Source organism: Heloderma suspectum, chromosome 6 (assembly GCF_057233095.1).
Source record: "Heloderma suspectum isolate Gila_16-S chromosome 6, 16-S_ref, whole genome shotgun sequence".
Lineage (NCBI taxonomy): Eukaryota > Metazoa > Chordata > Lepidosauria > Squamata > Helodermatidae > Heloderma > Heloderma suspectum.
Window position 1 is genome coordinate 24,610,091 of NC_139463.1, and position 21,465 is coordinate 24,631,555.

The 21,465-nt window shown below is 46.7% G+C and overlaps 1 protein-coding gene across 4 annotated transcripts in view; it reads left to right on the forward strand.

Moving 5' to 3' along the window:
- SLC37A2 (solute carrier family 37 member 2) overlaps positions 1 to 3,654 on the forward strand; it is a 72,129-nt gene extending 68,475 nt beyond the window's left edge. For 2 of the 4 annotated variants that reach the window (XM_084803813.1, XM_084803811.1), the window contains one exon: positions 3,268 to 3,653. In XM_084803813.1, coding sequence (XP_084659939.1) covers positions 3,268 to 3,283 — 16 coding nt within the window. In that variant the 3' untranslated portion in view covers positions 3,284 to 3,653. Of the gene's footprint in view, positions 1 to 2,200; positions 2,249 to 3,267 lie in introns of all 4 variants that reach the window. The other 2 variants (XR_014783727.1, XM_084803810.1) reach the window with 2 other exon arrangements.
- The last annotated feature ends 17,811 nt before the right edge of the window (positions 3,655 to 21,465 follow it).

The following is a 21,465-nucleotide window of genomic DNA, read 5'->3' on the forward strand; positions in this document are numbered from 1 at the left end:
TATGGCTTTTTTCAGTGAAAGGGGAGTGGGTATATGGATCTGTCTCATTCATTGCACAGATGCTTAAGGCTCAGCCATCTCAGGGGCAAGGGAGCGATGCATTCAGTGGTGCATCTTATCTACCATGACGTTGTCCCAGCTCCAGCAGATCAGTCACCCTGTCATAACTGGGTGGGCTGGACACAGCTATCTTGAATGAGACCAAGCTAGGTTTTAATCCACAATGTCTGAGTGCCATTTTTCTTAGTAAAAAGGCAGGGTACAAATCAAATCAAATGATGGACAGACAGACAGACAGACAGACGCTTAGTTAAGCTGCACAATCATTTGACCTCATCCCTTGCAGGTATATCAACTGAGTGGATTTTGGTCTCCAAGGCTGGATCCAGGAGTTGAGGGGTCCCTTGACAAAGTGCCACCTTTAGGGTTTGTGGGAGGGGCCTGGAGGGTGGCCTTGCTGGTGCCAGCAGCTCCAGTCCTCCCCACTTTCAACAAAGCCGCAGACAGTGTGCAACTTCCAGGGCATTGCTGCAGGAGGATGGCCACCACCACAAAAACATGGCAGCAACCATTTTTTCTTACACAAGGTCCTGGTAGCTGGTAGTTGAGCCTTCTTCTGGAGCACTAGCTAGAACAGACCCCAAACTTTTAGTGGTTTGTTTCTCCAAAAGCCGTGGTTGTGCCATAGCACCCCCAGATGTCCCCCTCTTCCTATACTAATGCACCTTAATCAGTTCATCAAGATCTGCTAATCAAAATGAATTTCCAGATGAAGAAATTTCATGGCAATCATGTCTTGGAAAACAATCAGTGCAACAGCAGAATGAATTATCATCTTCACAATCTGTCCTTGCATATCAGTCATGCTATATAAACAATCATGCTTTGTGGGATAGATCACCCACCAAGAGTTTTGATTTGTGTGTGCATGTGTGGCTGTGAAAAATCAATGGGCCAAAATTTAAAACAGTGGTTCTCAAAACTGGGCTGTCATGGGCAGTCATTAAGGGAGACATAAGTGCCTGCATAATCTTTCCCAACAGGAGCCCTGTTTTAACTCAGAATTTAGAGAATGGCTAAAACCTTCCCAAACCTCCCCAATGGGTGCTGTACATGAGGTCTGCTCCATCCTTGACTTGGGTAGCACTCCATCTGCACTGGACATTATAGAGCAAACTGAGTATTGTAGATCTCCACAAGGGACCTCAAACAACTCTGTTAGAGTCATACAGGTGAGAACTGCAACAAAATGTTGCAGTGTATCTCCACTTCCTGACAGGAGTGCTCCTGTTCGTGGTTCAAGCCAGTCAGCCAACCATGTCCTCCCACATTCCAGTCCCCACTCCCTGGTTGCCAGTTTTTCTTTTTCAACTGACACTCAGCATTCCAGTTCTCATTGGATTGGGGGGAGGTTTGTGGGGTTTTAATTTTTTCACAGGTTTTTGGGGGGAGGGATTTTTTGGGGGGGTTGTTTTTGGGGGGGTTCACAGTTTTTTTCTACACACCACAGGATTATCCTGCACATGCTGATACCTCCCTCTTGTTTCTCAGTGGCCCTGATTTGGCTCCATGTCTGTTGGCCCTTGCCACCTAGGTTTGCTATTAGATGGAGTGAATGCCCTACTACTTCCATTTTTCTTTTAGCTCCAGTTTTGCCCTTAGCCTGGCCCTGTTTCTGTGAATTGGGACACCACCACTAAAAAGGCCCTGATTCTAGTTTAAAGTATTCCATAATCAGGGAGCCACCACAGAAGTGGCTGTGTTGCTTGTGGCCACCAGCCTAGCCACGGTGATTAGAAGCATCACGATCAATGCTTCAGTTGGCAACTTTGGCAATCAGGAAAGTTCATATAGGGGCGGGAGGGAGTTGTATGGGGGAGATGCGAGTCAACAATTGCTGCATTGCCCCTGGAACATCTAACTAACCAGCCATCTGCAAATTAGTGCCCCCGAGAAGTTTTGGACCTCAACTACCTCAAAGACCCAGCCAGCATGGCCAATGGTCAGGAAAGCTGGGAGATGTAGTCTAAAACATCTGGAGGGTACCATGTTGGGGAAGGCTGAGCTAGGCCCTGAGAACCACTGTTTTAACTTGTGGAGTCCTGCGGAACAATGAAAGGTGCTATCCCCCCCTCCCATGTCCTCCCCACACATCCATTCCAAGATCCCTGGTTCCACTATATGTTGATTGTATTTACAGGTCAGACACCCGTTTTTGAGTAGGCATGCTCTGGGGCCATAAATCACGGTAAGTCCACATCTCTGCCTCAAGCCCCTGGTGTCACTTGAGTGTCCTGCTTTCTGGTGTCTTTGGTACTAGTGGTCAAAGCCTTGATGATTCCTTTCTTGGTCTTCTACAGCCTCTGTTGGGATAAGTGGGATGGTTGTGCTAGAATCTCTGGTGGTAGAGTTTGTGTTCAAGGGAACATAGAAGGTCCAAGGGAACTTAGAAGAGAACACTTGTGCAATGGCTGAACTTCCGGGGCATTTGCTCTCCTTTCTTGCGTGTGAGTCTGCATTTCGTTGGTCAGCTGAAGGAAACCTCAACATTCAATGCTTGCCTTCTCTGCCACCTTCTCTGGAATGCTAACCCTGAATGCCGGGGTGAACCTAGAGAAGGGTCTGTGGGTGGCAACGTTCAGCTTTCATCAGGGCACAGTCCCAAGGGCACAATCCCAGAGCAGCAGGATCACATGCCCAGATGACCTTCACATCTAAACAGAGATTTGCATCTAAGTCTTCTCACCCCAAGTATAATTTTCTATCCAGGTCAACATACTGGCAGTAGTAGCAGTAGTAATAACAACAATAGGACGCAGGGTGGAGTACTCCTCTTCAGGGTTGCTGTCAGCCAGACATGCACTTCTCCAGAGTGTTCGATTCCATCCCTCTTTTCTGTTTTTTCCCCACTCCAACAGTCAACCAGCATTCCGTAGCCACACAGCATTCTCAGTCGTCATTGGTCTGTTATGCAGGGAGGGCTTCCCTCCACAGTGGAGGCTGGTGGATCCACTCCAGGTTTCAGTCAGAACCCTACATGTGCTCCCCAAGATGCAAAGCTTGGGGTTCTGACTGGTTCTGACTTAAACCCTGAGGGGATTCACCACCCCACTGACATCAGAGCCACCAGCTTCCACTGGTAGATCTCATCTTAAATCCTGAGTCAAATGTGGTCCAACGCGGCCCTCAGAAAGGTAGCCGCCCTGTCCACAAAGGGGTTCAGTCTGTGATGATGACCTTCCTGATGGACCTGCTTGGGTCTTTCAGCTTTAAAGAATTCTGACGTGACCCGCATGATGGGAGGAACCTGTCGAGGTAATGGAAGAGCGTTGCCGAGAAGGCTGATTTCGTTGCCCCCTGCCCACCCCCACCAGTTCACAGTGGGAGGAGTTAATGATGCTGAAACAGAATGTGCTCCAGAAACAAACTGAACTCTCTTCCAAGACACCAGCCAAGGCTATCACCAGCTGCGCTCTTGTTTTTAAATGACCATCGGAGGGGAGCAGGGAAAAATGATGCAGCAAAGCCAAAGGCGAAAGGAAGTGGCTTCTTGGGATCCACGTCAAGTCCCAAGGCTACTGTTTCGTATCGATTGCCAGTTGCATCCCTTTTGTTACTGCTCTTTTTTATTATTAAAAATGGTGCAGAACCAGTCGGCGGTTCTTTTCTGTCTGCCAAGTGGAAGGGAACAACATGTGTTTGTGGACCCATGGGAGGAGCTGGTCATCTCATAATTGCTGTCGACTGCAGCAGCAGTGGGGGTGGGAGTACACATTTTTCTGTTTTGGGAAATGTCAGTTTAGTGGGAAACCAGCGCAGGAAGAGAGGGGCTTCTGAACCGTTCCCTCTTAAGCCATTTTTCTGCTGAAAAGCACACAGCCCCAAGCTGCTTTTACTGTGCACTCATCCCCACCCTGCCACCCAGTGGGGAAAAGATGGACAGGGGGATGATTTTTAGTGGGGGAAATGGTGTGAAGGGAAAGTGTTAAGAAGCCTCTCTCTCCCTGTATGTCTGCTGTGCCTTGACTGCTGGATTCAGGCTCTATACAACTGTTGGTAGCTAATAGATTTATTTAACAGGGTGCCTTACGCAGGCTTGCTGCAGGATTCCTCTTAGTCTAAGGGGAAAGCATGAGATGGAAATCTGGAGACTGGGTTGTTCTTTAAGCAACAATGTATGGTTAATTTTGAGTACGGTATCCAGTTCTTGAGTACTGTGTCCTGTTCTAGGCATCACACTTTAAGAAGGATGCAGACAAACTGGGGAGGGTTCAGAGGAAGGCAACAAAGATGATCAGGGCACTGGAAACAAGCCCTGTGAGGAGAAACTGAAAGAACTGGGCATGTTTAGCCTTGAGAAGAGAAGACTGAGGGGAGATATGATAGCGCTCTTCAAGTACTTGAAAGGTTGTCCCAGGGAGGAAGGCCAGGATCTCTTCTTGATCATCCCAGAGTGCAGGACACGGAATGATGGGCTCAAGTGACAGGAAGCGAGATTCCAGCTGAACATCAGGAAAAACTTCCTGACGGTTAAAGCAATACAACAATGGAACCAATTCCCTAGGGAGGTAGTGGGCCTCCCACACTGGAGGCATTCAAGATGAAGCTGGACTTGGATTCCTGCACTGAACAGGGGGTTGGACTCGATGGTCTTATAGGCCCCTTCCAACCCAACTATTCTACGATTCTATGAATTCACAGTGCCTGATGTAAGACTGGACTGAATGGCCACTCCACATTCACCCTTCAAGGTTATGAAAGGAGGGGGTCATCTTGGCTATGGGGGGTGGGTATCTGAATGTCAGGGAATGGGAGAGAAGTTTCCCAACATTCAAGATCTGTTGAATCTTCTACAGATGGACAGGCAGATAGTTGACAGTTGTTAATGGGGAGATGCCATCAGTCACTAACACAGGCAGGCTTTGCAGGCCCAGCCCTACCATGCAGTAGAAGGGAGTGACCTGCTTCAGGCGACACTGTGAGAGAGGGATAGATGGAGGTAGGAACTGGTGTCTGCATGTTGGCCCTCAGGGCAATGCTTTAGGCCATCGAAAGTCTTACACTGGCATCAACCCGTCAACAGAAGGAGACTTCCCGGGCCATTTGCATTAGCTTTGCATGGCTCTGTGCAGAAGTGTAGTAAAGCCAGGCCTCACAGGGATGCAGCACCAGCACTTCTTCGTTACCAGGGATACTGACATTCTCCGCCATCCCCACCACTCATCAGAATTCCCTATTCCCTTAGCTACACTCATCACAAATGGGTTTCCGCAGCAACAATATATTGTACCCTGTTGTAATGCAAAGTATGTTGGGGTGGCTGGGTCTTGAATGGGCAATTCAGACCCATTAGCTTCACCAAAGACCTGCTCCTGGTGGAGATGGAAACAGCTAGAACTGGTTTGTTGATACGGATCAATGCAGCTGCCTGACATCTTGGACTCTCCCTGAGGGCGTGGCTATCGGGACCATCATGATGAGCACCTGCACTTCAAACTTTTACCACTACACCACAGCCTCTGCATCAGAAATAGGGATGCTGGAGAAATCCACCATGGAATCAAATGAGTTTGGATTTTTATGAATCCGACCCATGGATTCCACAGCGGACCAGCTTTTCCCGAGTCGCACAGATTCTGTGGACTTGTGGACCTTTTTTTTTTTTTTAACTTTCTGGAATTTTACACAAATTTAGTCATAGAAAAATATATAAAATAAAAAACACCAGCTGAAAATGTGCATTTTTCCCATCGGCCAATGCACATGGAATGGGGGGGGGGGATTTGCACAAATTCAGGTAACTGGGAAAAATCCAATTCCATCAATGAGCGGACAATGGTACGAAAGGCACCTGGCCATCTGCAAAATGCAGACAGAATGGATGTTACAAAATCCATACGTCCCTAGTCAGAAATAGGCAAACTTCAGGCTTACAGGATCTACTTTATTTTTTTACTACAACCCCAAGGTCCATCAACTGGAGTCAGGTGCAAAGTAGTAGCGGCGACTGAGCCAGGAGCAAATGCTGGCCAGGGGGTGGAGACATTCACCTACTCTCTGCACCCCATGAACCATAGACCAGGCTAACCTACATACACTAGCACAAATCTGCATCTGGGTTACTACAGATTAGGGGTATTCTAACACAAAACTCCAGCTAGCAGAATTGCACAAAGACCTAGTCAAAGGCAATCCATTAAAACCTGTATTTTTTTGTGGGAGAAACGGAAAGATCAGTGATTAGCACAAAGCCAGCCATGGCAGACTCTGTTTGGTTTGCCATTTTAAGCAGTGCCAAGTTGCATCAGTGCTTTTAAGCAAAAAGCCCTATTTTACAGCTGGGGAAAACTGAGGTTCCTGGATTGGGAAAGTAAGTGGTGCAGGAGGACTGCAGTTTTGTTGTTACTAATGTTTTAAAAAATGGAGTCAGAAACCTTTGCTGATGCAGTACAAGTCATCCAGAGACCTATCAGTGTCAGGGGGTCCTAGCCGGCCTCTTTCAGTCTACTGCAGTAGCCAACTCCAGACACAGACAAAGGATTTTTTTTTAAGGCTTTATTTTTTTTACAACTTAATAACTTTATCACCAGTGACTAAGGTATGAATAGCAGAGTAACCTATGCCCCTGGGTAGGAAACAGTTGGTCCCCGTTTGAACGAGAATAACTTGCAGACCCTGAACTTATGGGCTAGGGAGAGTCCCTCCCCTTTTCCCTTGGGTCCTCTGGACGCAACTGTTGCTTGCGCGCCAAACGGGTGCTACGCCTCCTTTCTGTGCCCTCCATAGCTCGTCGCTCTTTCCGTCCGCGTCGAGTATCCAGCCAGCCCTCCTCCCACACTCCTTCACTCCCAGGAGCACTATCTATGTCTGGAATGCTGGGAGGAGGAATCTCTGCCAGCTGCAGGGCCTGTGAGGGATGAGCGCGCTCCTCTCCCATGGATGGCTGTTCCTCCTCAGAATCAGAACTGCTCTGAGGTTCTATGGGCTCAATGTCCACCCTGACAATCAGTAGATCTCATCAAATTTTTGCCCATGCCTGCTTTGTGCCCAGTACCTTCCTTGAAAGGTCTCCAGTTGGAAGGTGGGTCTACCAGAGCCCAATAAGGGGTCAACTGAACTATTTCCTCCTGGAAAATAAACACACACACACACACACACACACACACTACTACACACTTCACACTTGAATGTTCCAAACTCACCTGCTTGCAATTACTGCTCTAATAAAGAGTTCTTTGTCCATTGGGGTCTAATTCAGGCAAGCGGGAGCAAAAGCCACCCACCTTCGAAGTGCCAGGCCCAGCCTGGGCATTTAAACTCTTCACAGCTCGCAAAACACGGAACAGAGCTGCTGCTCTCAGCACAGAACAATATGCCCAGCTCCTATTTCCCTTTGTACCCTGCTCACCCCAACAACATTGATGCAAATGGCTTGTGTTGTGTGGCACAGTATTCATGGGGGTGGAAGGAATGTTCAAATGGGGGGTCGTGTGAAAAGTGAGAGGGATGTGCCACCTTCAGCAGAGAATGTTTGAGCCTCCTCAAAGCTAGGTTTTGCCAGAGGACATTCCATCGGAATTCCCATGCTACTGCAGAAACAACCTTGGTCCGTTAGTTATGCAGAGGTTAGTCACAGAACTAGCTCTCTGGTGTGAAGTAGCTTTGATACAGAAAAAGAGCCAAGATGGATCAGACCAAAGGCCTATCTAGTCCTGCATTCTGTTCCCAGGGTGTCCAACTAGATGCCCCAATGGGAAGCCCTCAAGCAGGACATGAGCACATCAGCACTTTCCCACTCATGCTCACTACAATGGAGCATAAGAGCTTAGCTTGCATCCTGTTTCTCACAACTGGCTCTGTCCTCTCCACCCAAGGAGAGCCAACTTTTGTATTCTCAGTTTCCACTTTATTTTCCATGTATAGGTCAGGATGCTCAAGTGAATAGAGTAGGGTTGTAACATTTAAGTGATTAGTTTGACTAAAAAGATGTCTCTCCAACTCATTAGGTAGCAGATCATTCTGTGTGTGTGTGTGTGTGTGTGTGTGTGCACGCACGCACGCACACACACACACACCTATATCTATATCTAAATGTAATTTTTGATGCAAGTGTTTATAAAAACAGCAGATGTCATGCACCATCTTGGAAGAGGCACCCCCCACACATACTTTCTCTTACAAACAGGAGGGAATGCCTCTCCTAGGATGGTGACATGTAGTAATGCATGCATGTTGTTATTGTTGTTCAGTCGTTAAGTCGTGTCCGACTTTTCGTGACCTCATGGACCATAGCACGCCAGGCCTTCCTGTCCTCCGCTCTCTCTCGGAGTGTGCTCAAGTTCATATTCATTGCATCGGTGATGCTATCTAGCCATCTCATCTTCTGCCGTCCCCTTCTCCTTTTGCCTTCAATCTTTCCCAGCATCAGGGTCTTTTCCAGGGAGTAATGCATGCCTACATCATCTAAAAACAAAGAAAGTTTGCTTTTGAAGTCAGAGCTCTGGTTTTTACCCATATGCAAATGCATGCATGTTTACTCAATTAATTGTTCCATTCATTGATCAATGCTACAATCTGATCCCCCCTTGACTGGGAGAAAGCCTCATTGAAATCCATGTCTCAGTAGACATGTACAGATTGTGGTGTAAGCCTGATTCAATTAGTCAACTAAGGGCACAATCGTATGAATGGTTAGACAGAAAAAATAAAAGTCCTACAATTTCCAATATGCTCCAGCCAGGATGGCTGGCTGGAGGGATGCTGGGAGTTGTAGGGCTTCTCCTACTGTCTAAACATGCATAGGATTGTGCCCTTAGTTGACTTAATTTAATTGGGTGATATAGCCTTATTATAGCACTGGATGGTCATAAGAACACAAGAAGAGCCACGCTCAATCACACCAAAGATCCATTTAGTCCAGCATTCTGCTCACACAGTGGCCAACCAGCTGCCCATTGGAAACCCACAAACAGGACATGAGTGAACAGCATCCTCCCACCCATGTTCCCCAGCAATTGGTGTACATAGGCATACTGCCACTAACACTGAAGGGAACATAGAGCCATCATGACTAGTAGCCACGGATAGCCTTCTCCTCCAGGAATTTGTCCAATCCCCCTTTAAAGCCATCCAAATTGGCGGCCATCACTACCTCTTGTGGTAGCGAATTCCATAGTTTAACGACGTGCTATGTGAAAAAGTGCTTCCTTTTATGTGTCCTGAATCTCTCACCACTCACAGGATGACCCTGCATTCTAGTATTATGAGAGAGGGAGAAAAATGTCTGTCTATCCACATTCTCCACCTCATGCATGCATTGTACACCTCTATCATGTCTCCCCTTACTCACTTTTGTCGTCAGGCTTTGTCATTATGTCAGCTGCATCTAGCAGTAAAAGTTTTGTTGTTACAGAGCAGACGCATTCAGGCATACCTGGGCTATCACAAAGGGAGGCCAAAGGGAGCATAAGGAATGCCGTCTCCTTATGAGTGAAACTGTGGGTCAAACTTTGTTAGCACAGCTGGATTAAAACTACAGGGCTTGGGAGAGAGATAAAATTGCTTGAGGGGCCCAATATGGGCTGTCAGTTGGCCATCCATCTCAGTTCACACAGGAGCTAGAAGCATGGGCCATCCAGCTCCCAGGTTCCTTTCAGTCTGAGTCTTAGCCCCTTATACACCCACCATGGGGTCACCTTCAACGGGAGGCAAGAATTTCCTTGACATTTTACACATTTTACAACAGCAGATTTTGTGGACCTAGAGCACGACCCAGTTGGAACAGCTAACGTGCCTTCCATTTATGGCATGATGGTTTCCACCACCATCAGGGTGAATGTGATACCTAAAAATATCCAGGGATCCCCTCCATGGTATATTGTAAAGACTGTAGTGCAGGACTTCTACTGGAACCAAATTCTGGGCCATCTATCTGTTCGAAGACCCTCTTGTTCCATAGACACCAGAGCCCAAGTAGGCTCAGTTTCTCTGCTGGCCGTAACAGAGGACTTGGTGCAGGATAGCGCTAGATTTTTGGCTATCAGCAGGCCCAGAGTCATGACTGTTAATTAGTAGGTACATGGAACCAGATGTGCAATAACCAACCTGTTCTCCAGATGTGGCCTGCAGCTTTGTGCACAGGTTGGGATTTTTTTTAAGGCAATATACACTGGAAATAAATTAATCTTTTAAGGGGTTCTTTTGCTGAAGACAGCCCAAACTTTTCTCCGTTGAGAAAAATATGTGCCAAGGTGGCAGTTGGACTAATTACCCAATGGATCTTTCCAATGGTATTATTAAGCGCATTGGTGCCAAATGCCGTGTTTATGCACAGTATAAACCTGAAGTCTAATTGACTTCACCTCCTTGGAACTTAACACACTGAGGAACATCTGTGCCTGATGTTATTTTATTAAGTGCTGATTCCACCAGTAAAGATGGGGAAAGAAAGGTGCAGATTTTTGGTGCTGCACAACACTCTTGGAACAAATTAACGGCATATGTGCCTGGGATGGGAGTCCACGGCCCATTGAAACCTGTGGGACATACTTCTGAGTTAACGTACATAAAATTCATTCATTCATCCATTCAGGTTGAGCTGTAAGGCTGCAGTCTTATGCATGCTAACTTGGAAATAAGCTCCACTGATCACAGTGAGATTTAATTCCCAGCAAAAAGTTATAGGATTATACTGTAAGGCTTATTTGGAAGAAGGATAGCCACTTACAGATCCTCCCAAAAGAGGAAACACACCAACCAAAAAAGAGGATATGGATTTGCATAAAATGTGCATGTGCTAATTTATATGTATAGATGTGAGGTCAGAATTAATTACTATCATTTAAATAGAAATGTGACCAGCTCAGCCTGCTGTCCAGCTGCTGTTATGGCAAACAAATAAACTCTATTAACTACAGCAAATAAGTTGTTGAATAATGAATAAGGAACTCTTAATGGTTTTATCAATATATGTCCTCTCATAAACCGTTCTCTAAATCACACTCTCAGTCGGTCATTTCACAAATCCCCACAGACCTTTCTCTCTCTCAGATCTCAATCCTAAAATCAAAACCCTATCTCTAATGAATCATATCCCTATCTCTGTCCTTTCTGACTCACATGGCACAGCACACAGTTTATATAACACACACACTTTACCCCCCTTCGCTCTCTCAGCCAGTCATCACACATATGCAAATCCATCATTCTCCCAGTCACTCCTCTCTCTTTCTCTCTCTCTCTCTCTCTCTCTCTCTCTCCCTCCCTCCCTTTCTCTTTCTCTCTCTCCCTCCCTCTCTCCACAAAAACACTCACCATAAATACAGAGATATAACAGAAATACATAACTTTACAAAGGACGGGGGGGCGGGGTTGCAGTGCTGTCAGTGGACAGTCCTCTATTTGAATATAGGAGGACCTGCCCCCCTCCAGATGTGATAGACTGCAACTCCTATAATTGCAGCCCTCCTGGAGGGCTGTCCAGTCCAAGTCCAAGATTAAAGATAAGGTATCTGTGACCTTACACGTCTGTATATAATAAGTCTATGCTTATGGTTATGGTCCTTTGTAAAGTAGGGTACATGCTACCCTACTGCTTGGAGAAGTGAAGTGAGCATAACATTTCAATTGGACTTATTCCGGAATAAGAGTGCATAGGATTTCAACCTATCATACGCATGTTTACTCAGAAAATATGTCCCGTTTCGTGTTCTATGGAGCTTACCTCCAAATAAAGTGGCCATGTGTCCTATATTACAGAGGACAGTCCTCTCTTTGAAGGCATCCTCTGTTTGATGGGTTGGCCAGTCCAAGTTCTGCTGAAAGGTCAAGAACCATAAGAAGGGAGAGCCCAGGAGCCTTGAAGTTGCTCATCACCAGTATGTTGTTGCTGTTCAACTCACCCCCCTGGGGCCCAGATGATGTCAGGGGGTGGAACCTCTTTCCCCCAAAGCCCCATCCTGAAGCCCCTCCCCTCATCTGAAACCCCACCCCCTGATATCATAGGAACGTTTCTCTGCAGAAAGAGAAACTTTCTGTGTGGTGTTTAAATTCTGTGTGCAGGTAGAGAGACAGGAGTGCCTGCTCTGTGCCTCTCGCTGCGCAGAGAATTTAAACTCCATTCAGAGGGAGGCAGATGACTGCTGCTGCCTCTCTCTCTGCAAGAGCCTGCTTCAGTCCTCTCCCAATCCCTGCACAGGCAATGCAGAGGAGGAGCAAAGCTAAGCCATCTCAGTCCCCTTCCCTCCTCCATCACCTTCTGATGGAGGAGGGAAAGGGACTGAACTGTAGCCCAGTCGCTGTCTCTCCCCCTCTCTTTTCAGAGAGGGAGGGGCTTCAGGGAGGGGCCTCACCAAAGGCCCAGTAGGCCGGACAGGCCAGCCTCATGGCCCAAATTGTCCTATAGGCCAGAAGTGCCCCATCCCCGCCTTAACAAAAGATGTGCCATTAAGGGGTCCTCCGGTCCCAGGTATACCTTCAGCTCCATTATCACTCTCCTGCCCAAACTCCCATTCTAACAACACTATAGAAAGGAAAAGATTCTCTCTCTCTCTCTCTCTCTCTCTCTCTCTCTCTCTCTCAGCTGACTCACTAGGTGGCACTGCTGCTGTGCAAAAAAAATCTTGGGAATATTTGCAGTGCCTCCAGCATTGTGAACTGAACAATAGTGTTTCCAAATTACTGACAGTACTGAAACATTAAACTAAACATAAATTATGTGTTGTGCGAAGAAGCGCTTTCTTTTGTCTTCCTCAAATCAACTGCAAATCAGTTTCATTGGGTGGCCCCAAGTCCTAGTATTACAAGAGAGTGAGCAGAATGCATAATTTTCTCGATAATCCCGCCCCTTCCACTCACATTTTTTCTCAACTAAAAAGCCCCACACTTTTAAATATTTCCTCATAGCTGAGTTGCTCCAGCGCCCTAATCATTTCATTTGCCCTTTTCTGTACCTGTTCCAGCTCTACAAAATCTTTTCTGTGATCCTTAACAGCACAAGCCTGTGTATCTCTACTCAGAAGTAAATCCCACTGAGGTCAGTGTTACTTGCACTCAGGCAAAGGCATATAAGATTGCAGCTGTGCAGTCCAATCCTAATCACATTTACTCAGATGTAAATTCCACTGCAATCAGTGAGGCTTACCCCCTAGTAGGTATGCTTAGAACTGCGACTTTACAAAGCCTTGGACTGAATGGGACTTACTTTTGAGTAGACATGCATAGGATTATGCTATTAGTGTTGTAACCCACCTTGAAGATTAGGTAGAGATTAGATGTATTAGTTAATCAGGTATGAGTTAATTAATTAATAGCATTTATATACTGTTATATGCATACATATGGAAAGTTAGTGCAACTCCCCAGTTTATATACACACGCTCACTCTCTTTAAAGCACTTCAAACAAATTTTGTTCTGGATCCTGGAAGGATGCAGTTAATTGATAAAGCCATATATAATATTCCAGCCTCCCCCAACCTGCCCCCCTCCAGATGTGATAGACTGCAACTCCTATAATTCTCAGCCAGCATGGCCAATGGGCCATGCTGGCTGAGAATTATGGGAGTTGCAGTCCAACACATCTGGACAGGGCCAGGTTGGGGAAGGCTGATATATTCCTTACACTGACTAACATAACAGAAATGTTAAAGTTAATGTTTTTGTTTCCTCCTCCTTCAGCTGCTCTGATGTGAGTCAAAGGGCACTGTAGCCAATGTGGCAGTTATGGAACACTGATGACAGAATATCCTAAAACATGGCATTTGCTGTAGGTAAGTGATGTCAGGAATTATCTTCCAGGTTGAGGCCATGTGGTGTTAATTTGTCTATGTATCTAGGTCCCCCACCCCCTTGTTTCCAGTGTTCTTGGCACCTCTAGCACAATAACTGACCAATCAGAAAGGCAGAGATCAGAGGCTGTGCATAGGGAGACTTTTTAGTCAATAGGGAGATATTTCTTCTCCCTCTTTCATAATACTAGAACATGGGTCATCTACTGCAGCTAAAGAGTGGCAAATGTAAGATGGACAAAAGGAAGCACTTTTTCACATCGGTGGTGGCTGGTGGCCACTGTGACTGGTGGGGCAGGGGGTGGGTTAACCAAGGTGGGGCCAAGGGGTCATAGGTTCACAGATGTGGAGGAAGAATATGTTGAGGGCAGTGCAGGAGATGGGGCTGCATGACTCACAAAGCCTACCTCATCTTATAGAAGAATACAGTGGTGTAAGACTTATTATTCAAGATCTACCAGACCAATTTTGCTCATTTTTATTTTAAACTGAAGCCTGAGCAGTGTAGACATGCAGAAAATTTTGAACTTCAAAAATTGTGAACTTCAAAAAAGTTCAAAGCTTGAGCTTTGGACAGCTTGAGAAAGGAGAAGGGAGAAGGGAGAAGGATGAGACAAAGGGGAGGTTAATGCATATGCCCCACACTGTGCATGTAATATAACATATGACACATTGTAAGGAGTAAGCACATGTAATAATGCTTACTCCTGTGAGCTCTTAGAGTGCTGTACCAATGAGAGGATAGGCACAGAAAGTTGGGAAAGGGGCTGAAAAAAAAGTAATAGAGTGAGAGGAAGAGAAGGTAAGGAGAAAGAGCTGAAGGAACACCAGAGGGACACCAGAGAGAAAAATTTTACATCATGTGTTTTCAACCGCAAACTTCAAGAAATAGTAAACTATCTTCTTTTTTTGTTTTCACCTTTGCCAGTTTATTTGTAATATGTTTATTTTAAAAGTGTGAAGTTGTTCAAGTCACAAGGGAAACAGGGAAAAATATTTTTATCCAATCTAGGGATGTCAGAGAATTCCATGACGGATCTTGGTGAGGCCGAATGCCAGTGCATTCGGCCCCCCCAAAATCCATTGCGGAAAAAAGGCCCCGCCCCCCCACCCCATGAAAGGCACACGAAATGGAGCACTTACCTGCTCCCATCTGCGCTGCTTTGCGAATGGCGGCCATCCTGCGGCCGCCATTTGCTTCCTCCTCTTCAAGCCATGATAGGCTATGTAAATACTTATGTAGCCTATCACGGCTAATGCAGGGACACAAATGGCGGCGGCTATGACAGCCGCCATTTGCGTCCCTGCAGGGCTGCCCAGCGTTCGGATGTCCGCCTGCGGGTGGCCGGAGCTGGCCGGCAGCTCCGAGGCTTGGCCACGGAGCGGAGCCGGCTGGGCAGGATTCCGGGAGGAGGGATGGAGTGCCTCCCCCCCCGTCGAGGATGCTGGGGGGAGGGACGGAGCACCTCCCCCCCACCGCGGATGCCCCTCAGCGGAGCAAGGTAAGGGATTCGTACATCCCTAATCCAATAATTCTCAGACTAGTAGCCCCAGTGGTGATATGGGATTTGCACTAGTTTTAAGGGATGATCTGGGGTTAGGAAGTGTCATGCTACAATGCTAACTTTGAGGATCATAACACACTAGAGGTTAGTTCACTGCATTTGTTGTTGTTCAGTCGTTCAGTCGTGTCCGACTCTTCGTGACCCCATGGACCATAGCACGCCAGGCCTTCCTGTCCTGCGCTCTCTCCCGGAGCGTGCTCAAGTCCATATTCATGGCATCAGTGATGCTATCTAGCCATCTCATCCTCTGCCGTCCCCTTCTCCTTTTGCCTTCAGTCTTTCCCAGCATCAGGGTCTTTTCCAGGGAGTTTTCTCTTCGCATTAGGTGGCCAAAATATTGGAGCTTCAGCTTCATTATCTGTCCTTCCAATGAGCACTCAGGGTTGATTTCCTTTAGGATGGACTGATTGGACCTCCTCGTAGTCCAGGGGACTCGTAAGAGTCTTCTCCAGCACCACAGTTCGAAAGCATCAATTCTTTGGCGCTCAGCCTTCCTTATAGTCCAGCTCTCACAGCCATACATTACTACTGGGAAAACCATAGCTTTGATTAGACGGACCTTTGTCGGCAAGGTGATGTCTCTGCTTCTTACTATGCTGTCTAGGTTGGCCATAGCTTTCCTCCCAAGGAGCAAGCGTCTTTTAATTTCATGGCTACAGTCACCGTCTGCGGTGATCTTGGAGCCCAAGAAAGTAAAATCTGTCACTGCTTCCATTTCTTCCCCTTCGATATGCCAGGAAGTGATGGGGCCAGATGCCATGATCTTAGTTTTTTTAATGTTGAGTTTCAAACCAGCTTTTGCACTCTCCTCTTTCACCCTCAACAAGAGGCTCTTTAGATCCTCTTCGCTTTCTGCCATTAGGGTGGTATCGTCTGCATATCGGAGGTTGTTGATAATTCTCCCAGCAATCTGAATTCCGACCTGTGATTCATCCAACCCGGCGTTTCTCATGATGTACTCTGCATATAAATTAAATAAGCAGGGTGACAATATGCAGCCTTGTCGTACTCCTTTCCCAATTTTGAACCAATCGGTTGTTCCATGTCTGGTTCTTACTGTTGCTTCTTGACCCTCGTACAGGTTTCTCAGGAGACAGGTAAGGTGGTCTGGTACTCCCATCTCTTTAAGAATTTGCCACAGTTTGTTGTGATCCACACAATCAAAGGCTTTAGCGTAGTCAATGAAGCAGAAATAGACGTTTTTCTGGAATTCTCTTGCTTTCTCCATGATGCAGGGAATGTTGGCGATTTGATCTCTAGTTCCTCTGCCTCTTCGAAACCCAGCTTGTACTTCCAGTAGTTCTCGGTTCGCATACTGCTGAAGCCTAGCTTGTAGGATTTTGAGCATCACCTTGCTGGCATGTGAAATGAGCGCAATGGTGCGGTAGTTTGAACACTCTTTGGCGTTGCCCTTCTTTGGAATTGGAATGTAAACTGACCTTTTCCAGTCTTGTGGCCACTGTTGAGTGTTCCAGATTTGTTGGCATATTGAATGCAGCACTTTAACAGCATCATCTTTTAGGATTTTAAATAGCTCGGCTGGAATACTGTCATCTCCGCTAGCTTTGTTGTTACTAATGCTTCCTAAGGCCCACTTGACTTCACTCTCTAGGATGTCCGGCTCAAGTTCAGTGACCGCACTCTCATGGCTATCAGTCACATTCAGATCTTTCCTGTATAGTTCTTCTGTGTATTCTTTCCACCTCTTCTTAATCTCATCTGCTTCTGTTAGGTCCCTGCCTTCTTCGTCCTTTATCATGCCAGTCTTTGCACAAAACCTTCCCTTGAGATCTCCAATTTTCTTGAAGAGATCTCTAGTCTTTCCCATTCTGTTGTTTTCCTCGATTTCTTTGCATTGTTCATTTAAGAAGGCCTTCTTGTCTCTCCTTGCTATTCTCTGGAACTCTGCATTCAGTTGAATGTATCTTCCCCTTTCTCCCTTGCTTTTCGCTTCCCTTCTTTCGTGAGCTACTTGTAAAGCCTCATCAGACAGCCACTTTGCTTTCTTGCATTTCTTTTTCTTTGGGATGGATTTCGTTGCTGCCTCCTGAACAATGTTACGGACCTCCGTCCATAGTTCCTCAGGCACTCTGTCTATCAGGTCTAATCCCTTAAATCTATTCCTCACCTCCACTGTATATTCATCAGGGATATGATTTAGGTCATACCTGAACGGTTTAGTCGTTTTCCCGACGTTCTTCAATTTAAGCCGAAATTTTGCAAGAAGCAGCTCATGATCTGAACCACAGTCAGCTCCAGGTCTTGTTTTTACTGACTGTATGGAGCTTCTCCATCTTTGGCTGCAAAGGACATAATCAATCTGATTTCGATATTGACCATCTGGTGACGTCCATGTGTAGAGTCGCCTCTTGTGCTGTTGGAAAAGAGTGTTTGCTATGATCAGCATGTTCTCTTGGCAAAACTCTATTAGCTTTTGTCCTGCTTCATTTTGTACACCAAGGCCATGCCTACCTGTTATCCCGGTGATTTCTTGACTTCCTACTTTAGCATTCCAATCCCCTATGATGAAGAGGACATCTTTTTTTGGTGTTAGTTCTAGAAGGTGTTGTAGGTCTTCATAGAACCGATCAACCTCAGCTTCTTCGGCCTCAGTGGTTGGGGCATAGACTTGAATTACTGTGATGTTGAATGGTTTGCCTTGGATTCGTACTGAGATCATCCTATCATTTTTAAGATTGTACCCCAGTACTGCTTTTCCCACCCTTTTGTTGACTATGAGTGCTACTCCATTTCTTCTAAGGGATTCTTGCCCACAATAGTAGATATGATGGTCACCTGAATTAAATTCGCCCATGCCTGTCCATTTTAGTTTGCTGATTCCCAAGATGTCGATGTTCAATCTTGCCATCTCATGCTTGACCACCTCCAGCTTACCTTGATTCATTGATCTGACATTCCAGGTTCCTAAACAATATTGTTCTTTACAGCATCGGATTTTCTTTTCACCACCAGACACATCCACAGCTGAGTGTCCTTTCGGCTTTGGCCCAGCCGCTTCACTCTTTCTGGCGCTACTTGGAAATACCTTCTGCTCTTCCCCAGTAGTATATTGGACACCTTCCGACCTGAGGGGCTCATCTTCCGGCGTCATATCTTTTAGCCTTGTGATACATTCCATGGGGTTTTCTTGGCAAGAATACTGGAGTGGGTTGCCATTTCCTTCTCCAGTGGACCACATTTTGTCAGAACTCTCCGCCATGACCTGTCCGTCTTGGGTGGCCCTGCACGGCATAGCTTATGGCTTCACTGAGTTACGCAAGCCCCTTCGCCACAACAAGGCAGTGATCCATGAAGGGGAATTCACTGCATATTTATTTATTTGACTCATACCCTGCCTTTCTACCAAAAATGGCACGCAGGGCTAGAGATGCTGGAGACATCCACCATGGACTCAAGTGAGGCTGGATTCCAAAGAATCTGACCTCCAGAGTCTGCAGCAGACGAGCTGAACTTACCTCTGCATGTGGAAAAGCTGCCACAGGGTTGCTCTCCAGCTTTCTAAAAAATACGATATGCTAATGGGGCTGCCACTAGCTTATTGCAGGACAATTTCAGCCATAAATGGCATATTGTACACCATTTGCAGCCGTAAAGCACTTACTTTTAGCTAAATACAGCCATAAACAGTTGCAATTTAGGTAAAAGTAAGTGCTTTACAGCCACAAATAGCGTGACCATTTACGACTGTAATTTTGCAGTGATAGGCTAATGGCAGCCACCATTAGTGTATCGTGTTTTTCAGAAATCTGGAGAGCTACTCCGCCTACTTCAGCAGATGTGGCAGGGCTCCAGAGGAATCTGTGGGGGCCCAAGTGGCCCGAATTGCCCCGCAGTGGACCCCCCTCCTGGACCGAACATTGGGGGGTTTGAACATCCCTACTCAAGGCAGCTTGTATCACAGATTAATACAAGCAACTAGGACAGGTTTTTGCCTCAAAGAGCGACCACATGATTGCTGAGAGGGGAAGCTTTTACTTTTCAAGGTTCCATAGAACTCAGTGAAACAGCACCATCTAGCAGCTGTTTTAATCACTTAACATTCTGAGTTTAAAAGATAGTTCATTAGTTCCAGTTCTACTTGAGATGAAATAACCAGGAAATACCTCTGGATGTGCCCTGCAGGCTCACAACGTCATCTAAAGGAACCGCAAACTTCCCTGTGTGAGCAATCTCAATAGCAGGATAAAAGCTCTGTGTGGAAGAGCCCTAGGACTTGGGTAAACATGACAAGGTGATATCTCCCTTGCCTCCTTGTCATGCCTTGATGAAGGAATGCCACACCCACCCTTCGACCTGACAGTGCAGGCTTAGCCGGTTGCCTGAACTAGAGCAGAATTTTTCCCTGTTGACCCCAAATTGACTCTCGAGGGGAAAACGTATTTTTGCTTTCTCTGCACTGTCGCCCTCTTGGGCTGCTGCACCTTGTCCTGTAACTCAAGAAGACTTCAAATGTGGAGGTTTGAGGGCTTCCCTTCAGATGAGTCCAGCCCAAGGTCTATTGGGAGCTTGAAGAATAGAAAAATCACCCTAGTTTAGGAAAGACTAATAAAGCTGTGTTGGTTTAAATGTATATATTGTTGCCTTGTCTTTCTTCCTGGATTTGGGGAAAAGTCTCTTTTGTAGTGGATAAATGGATAGATTTGTAGACATTATTCATTTTTATGTCCCACTTTATGGTCATAGCAGGATGCTCAAGGCAGTTCACAAAATAATAAATTACATATTTATTACTCCAAGGAGCTCTAAGCAGTGTGTGTGTGTGTGTGTGTGTGTGTAGGGAGGGGTGCTGCTCCATGTGTTGGAACACCTGAACTGGATCTTCCTTCAGTGAAGTACTCTCAGTCTCAGGCTCTGGACTGGCTGGTCATTGGTTCCTTCTGGACAGGAAAGGCTATGAAAGACTTCCTGGTTGTGCTGGGACCTTGCCTGAGCAACAGGTTCTTCATAGGGATGTCAGAGAATTCCGCCACGGATCTCGGTGAGGCCGAATGCCAGTGCATTCGGCCCCCCGAACTCTGTGGCGGAACGGCCTGCCACCCCCCACCCCCGCCCCGCAGATCCCCCCCGGGACGAGACTTACCTGGGGCGGATCTTCCGGGCAGCGGCGGCTCCAGCGGTGGCTTCGGCGGCGGTGGCTGGTCTTCTGACCGGCTGCCGCCGCCGCCATTTGCAGTCTTGTAAAAAAAACAAAAACAAAAAACCACATGATAGGCTACGTAAAACTTTATGTAGCCTATCATGGCTGGGTTTTTTTTAAAAAAAACGGCATACGCAAATGGCAGCGGCTACGGCTGCCGCCATTTGCGTTCCTTATTTTTGGCCATCTTAGTCTACGTAAATATTTACGTAGACTATGACGGCGAAAATAAAGGGGAATGCAAATAACGTAGCGGGCGCTATTTGCGTCCCTTTTTGATTCACCGTTTTAGCCTACGTAAATATTTACGTAGGCTAAAACGATGACTCAAAAAGGGATGCAAATAGCGCCCGCTACGCTATTTGCGTTCCCCTTTATTTTCGCCGTCATAGTCTACATAAATATTTATGTAGATTAAGACGGCCAAAAATAAGGAACGCAAACGGCGGCGGCCACAGCCGCCGCCATTTGAGTACACGGGGTTTTTTTCCCAGAGCCCTCTGCGGCTGGAAATCCGGCTGCAGACGGCTCTAGCCTGGCTGGGCCTGGCCAGCTGCTCCGCAGAGCTGCTGTGGAGCACAGCCGGCCGTGGAAGATTCCGGGGGGGAGGAACAGATCGCCTCCCCCCCATCGAGGATTCCGGAGGGAGGGATGGAACGCCTCCCCCCCCACCATCAACATAATCCGCGGAAAGGTAAGTGACTTTCGTACATCCCTAGTTCTTCATGACTCTGGTGTGTTTCTGTGTGGTCCTCAGCTCCAACTCCCTGGCGCTTCTGACAGTTGCCTACCGCCCAGCCCCAGCAACATGAGATGAAACGTATTGCATAATGGGTGGTTGTGTGGAATGACCTGCATGTATTTGACCCAGACCATCAGTGTGCCCTCTTCCTTCAGCAGATGAGAATGGGACTCGGCTAGGCCTCCCACCTCCCTCCTGTCTCTTGCATGCTGCC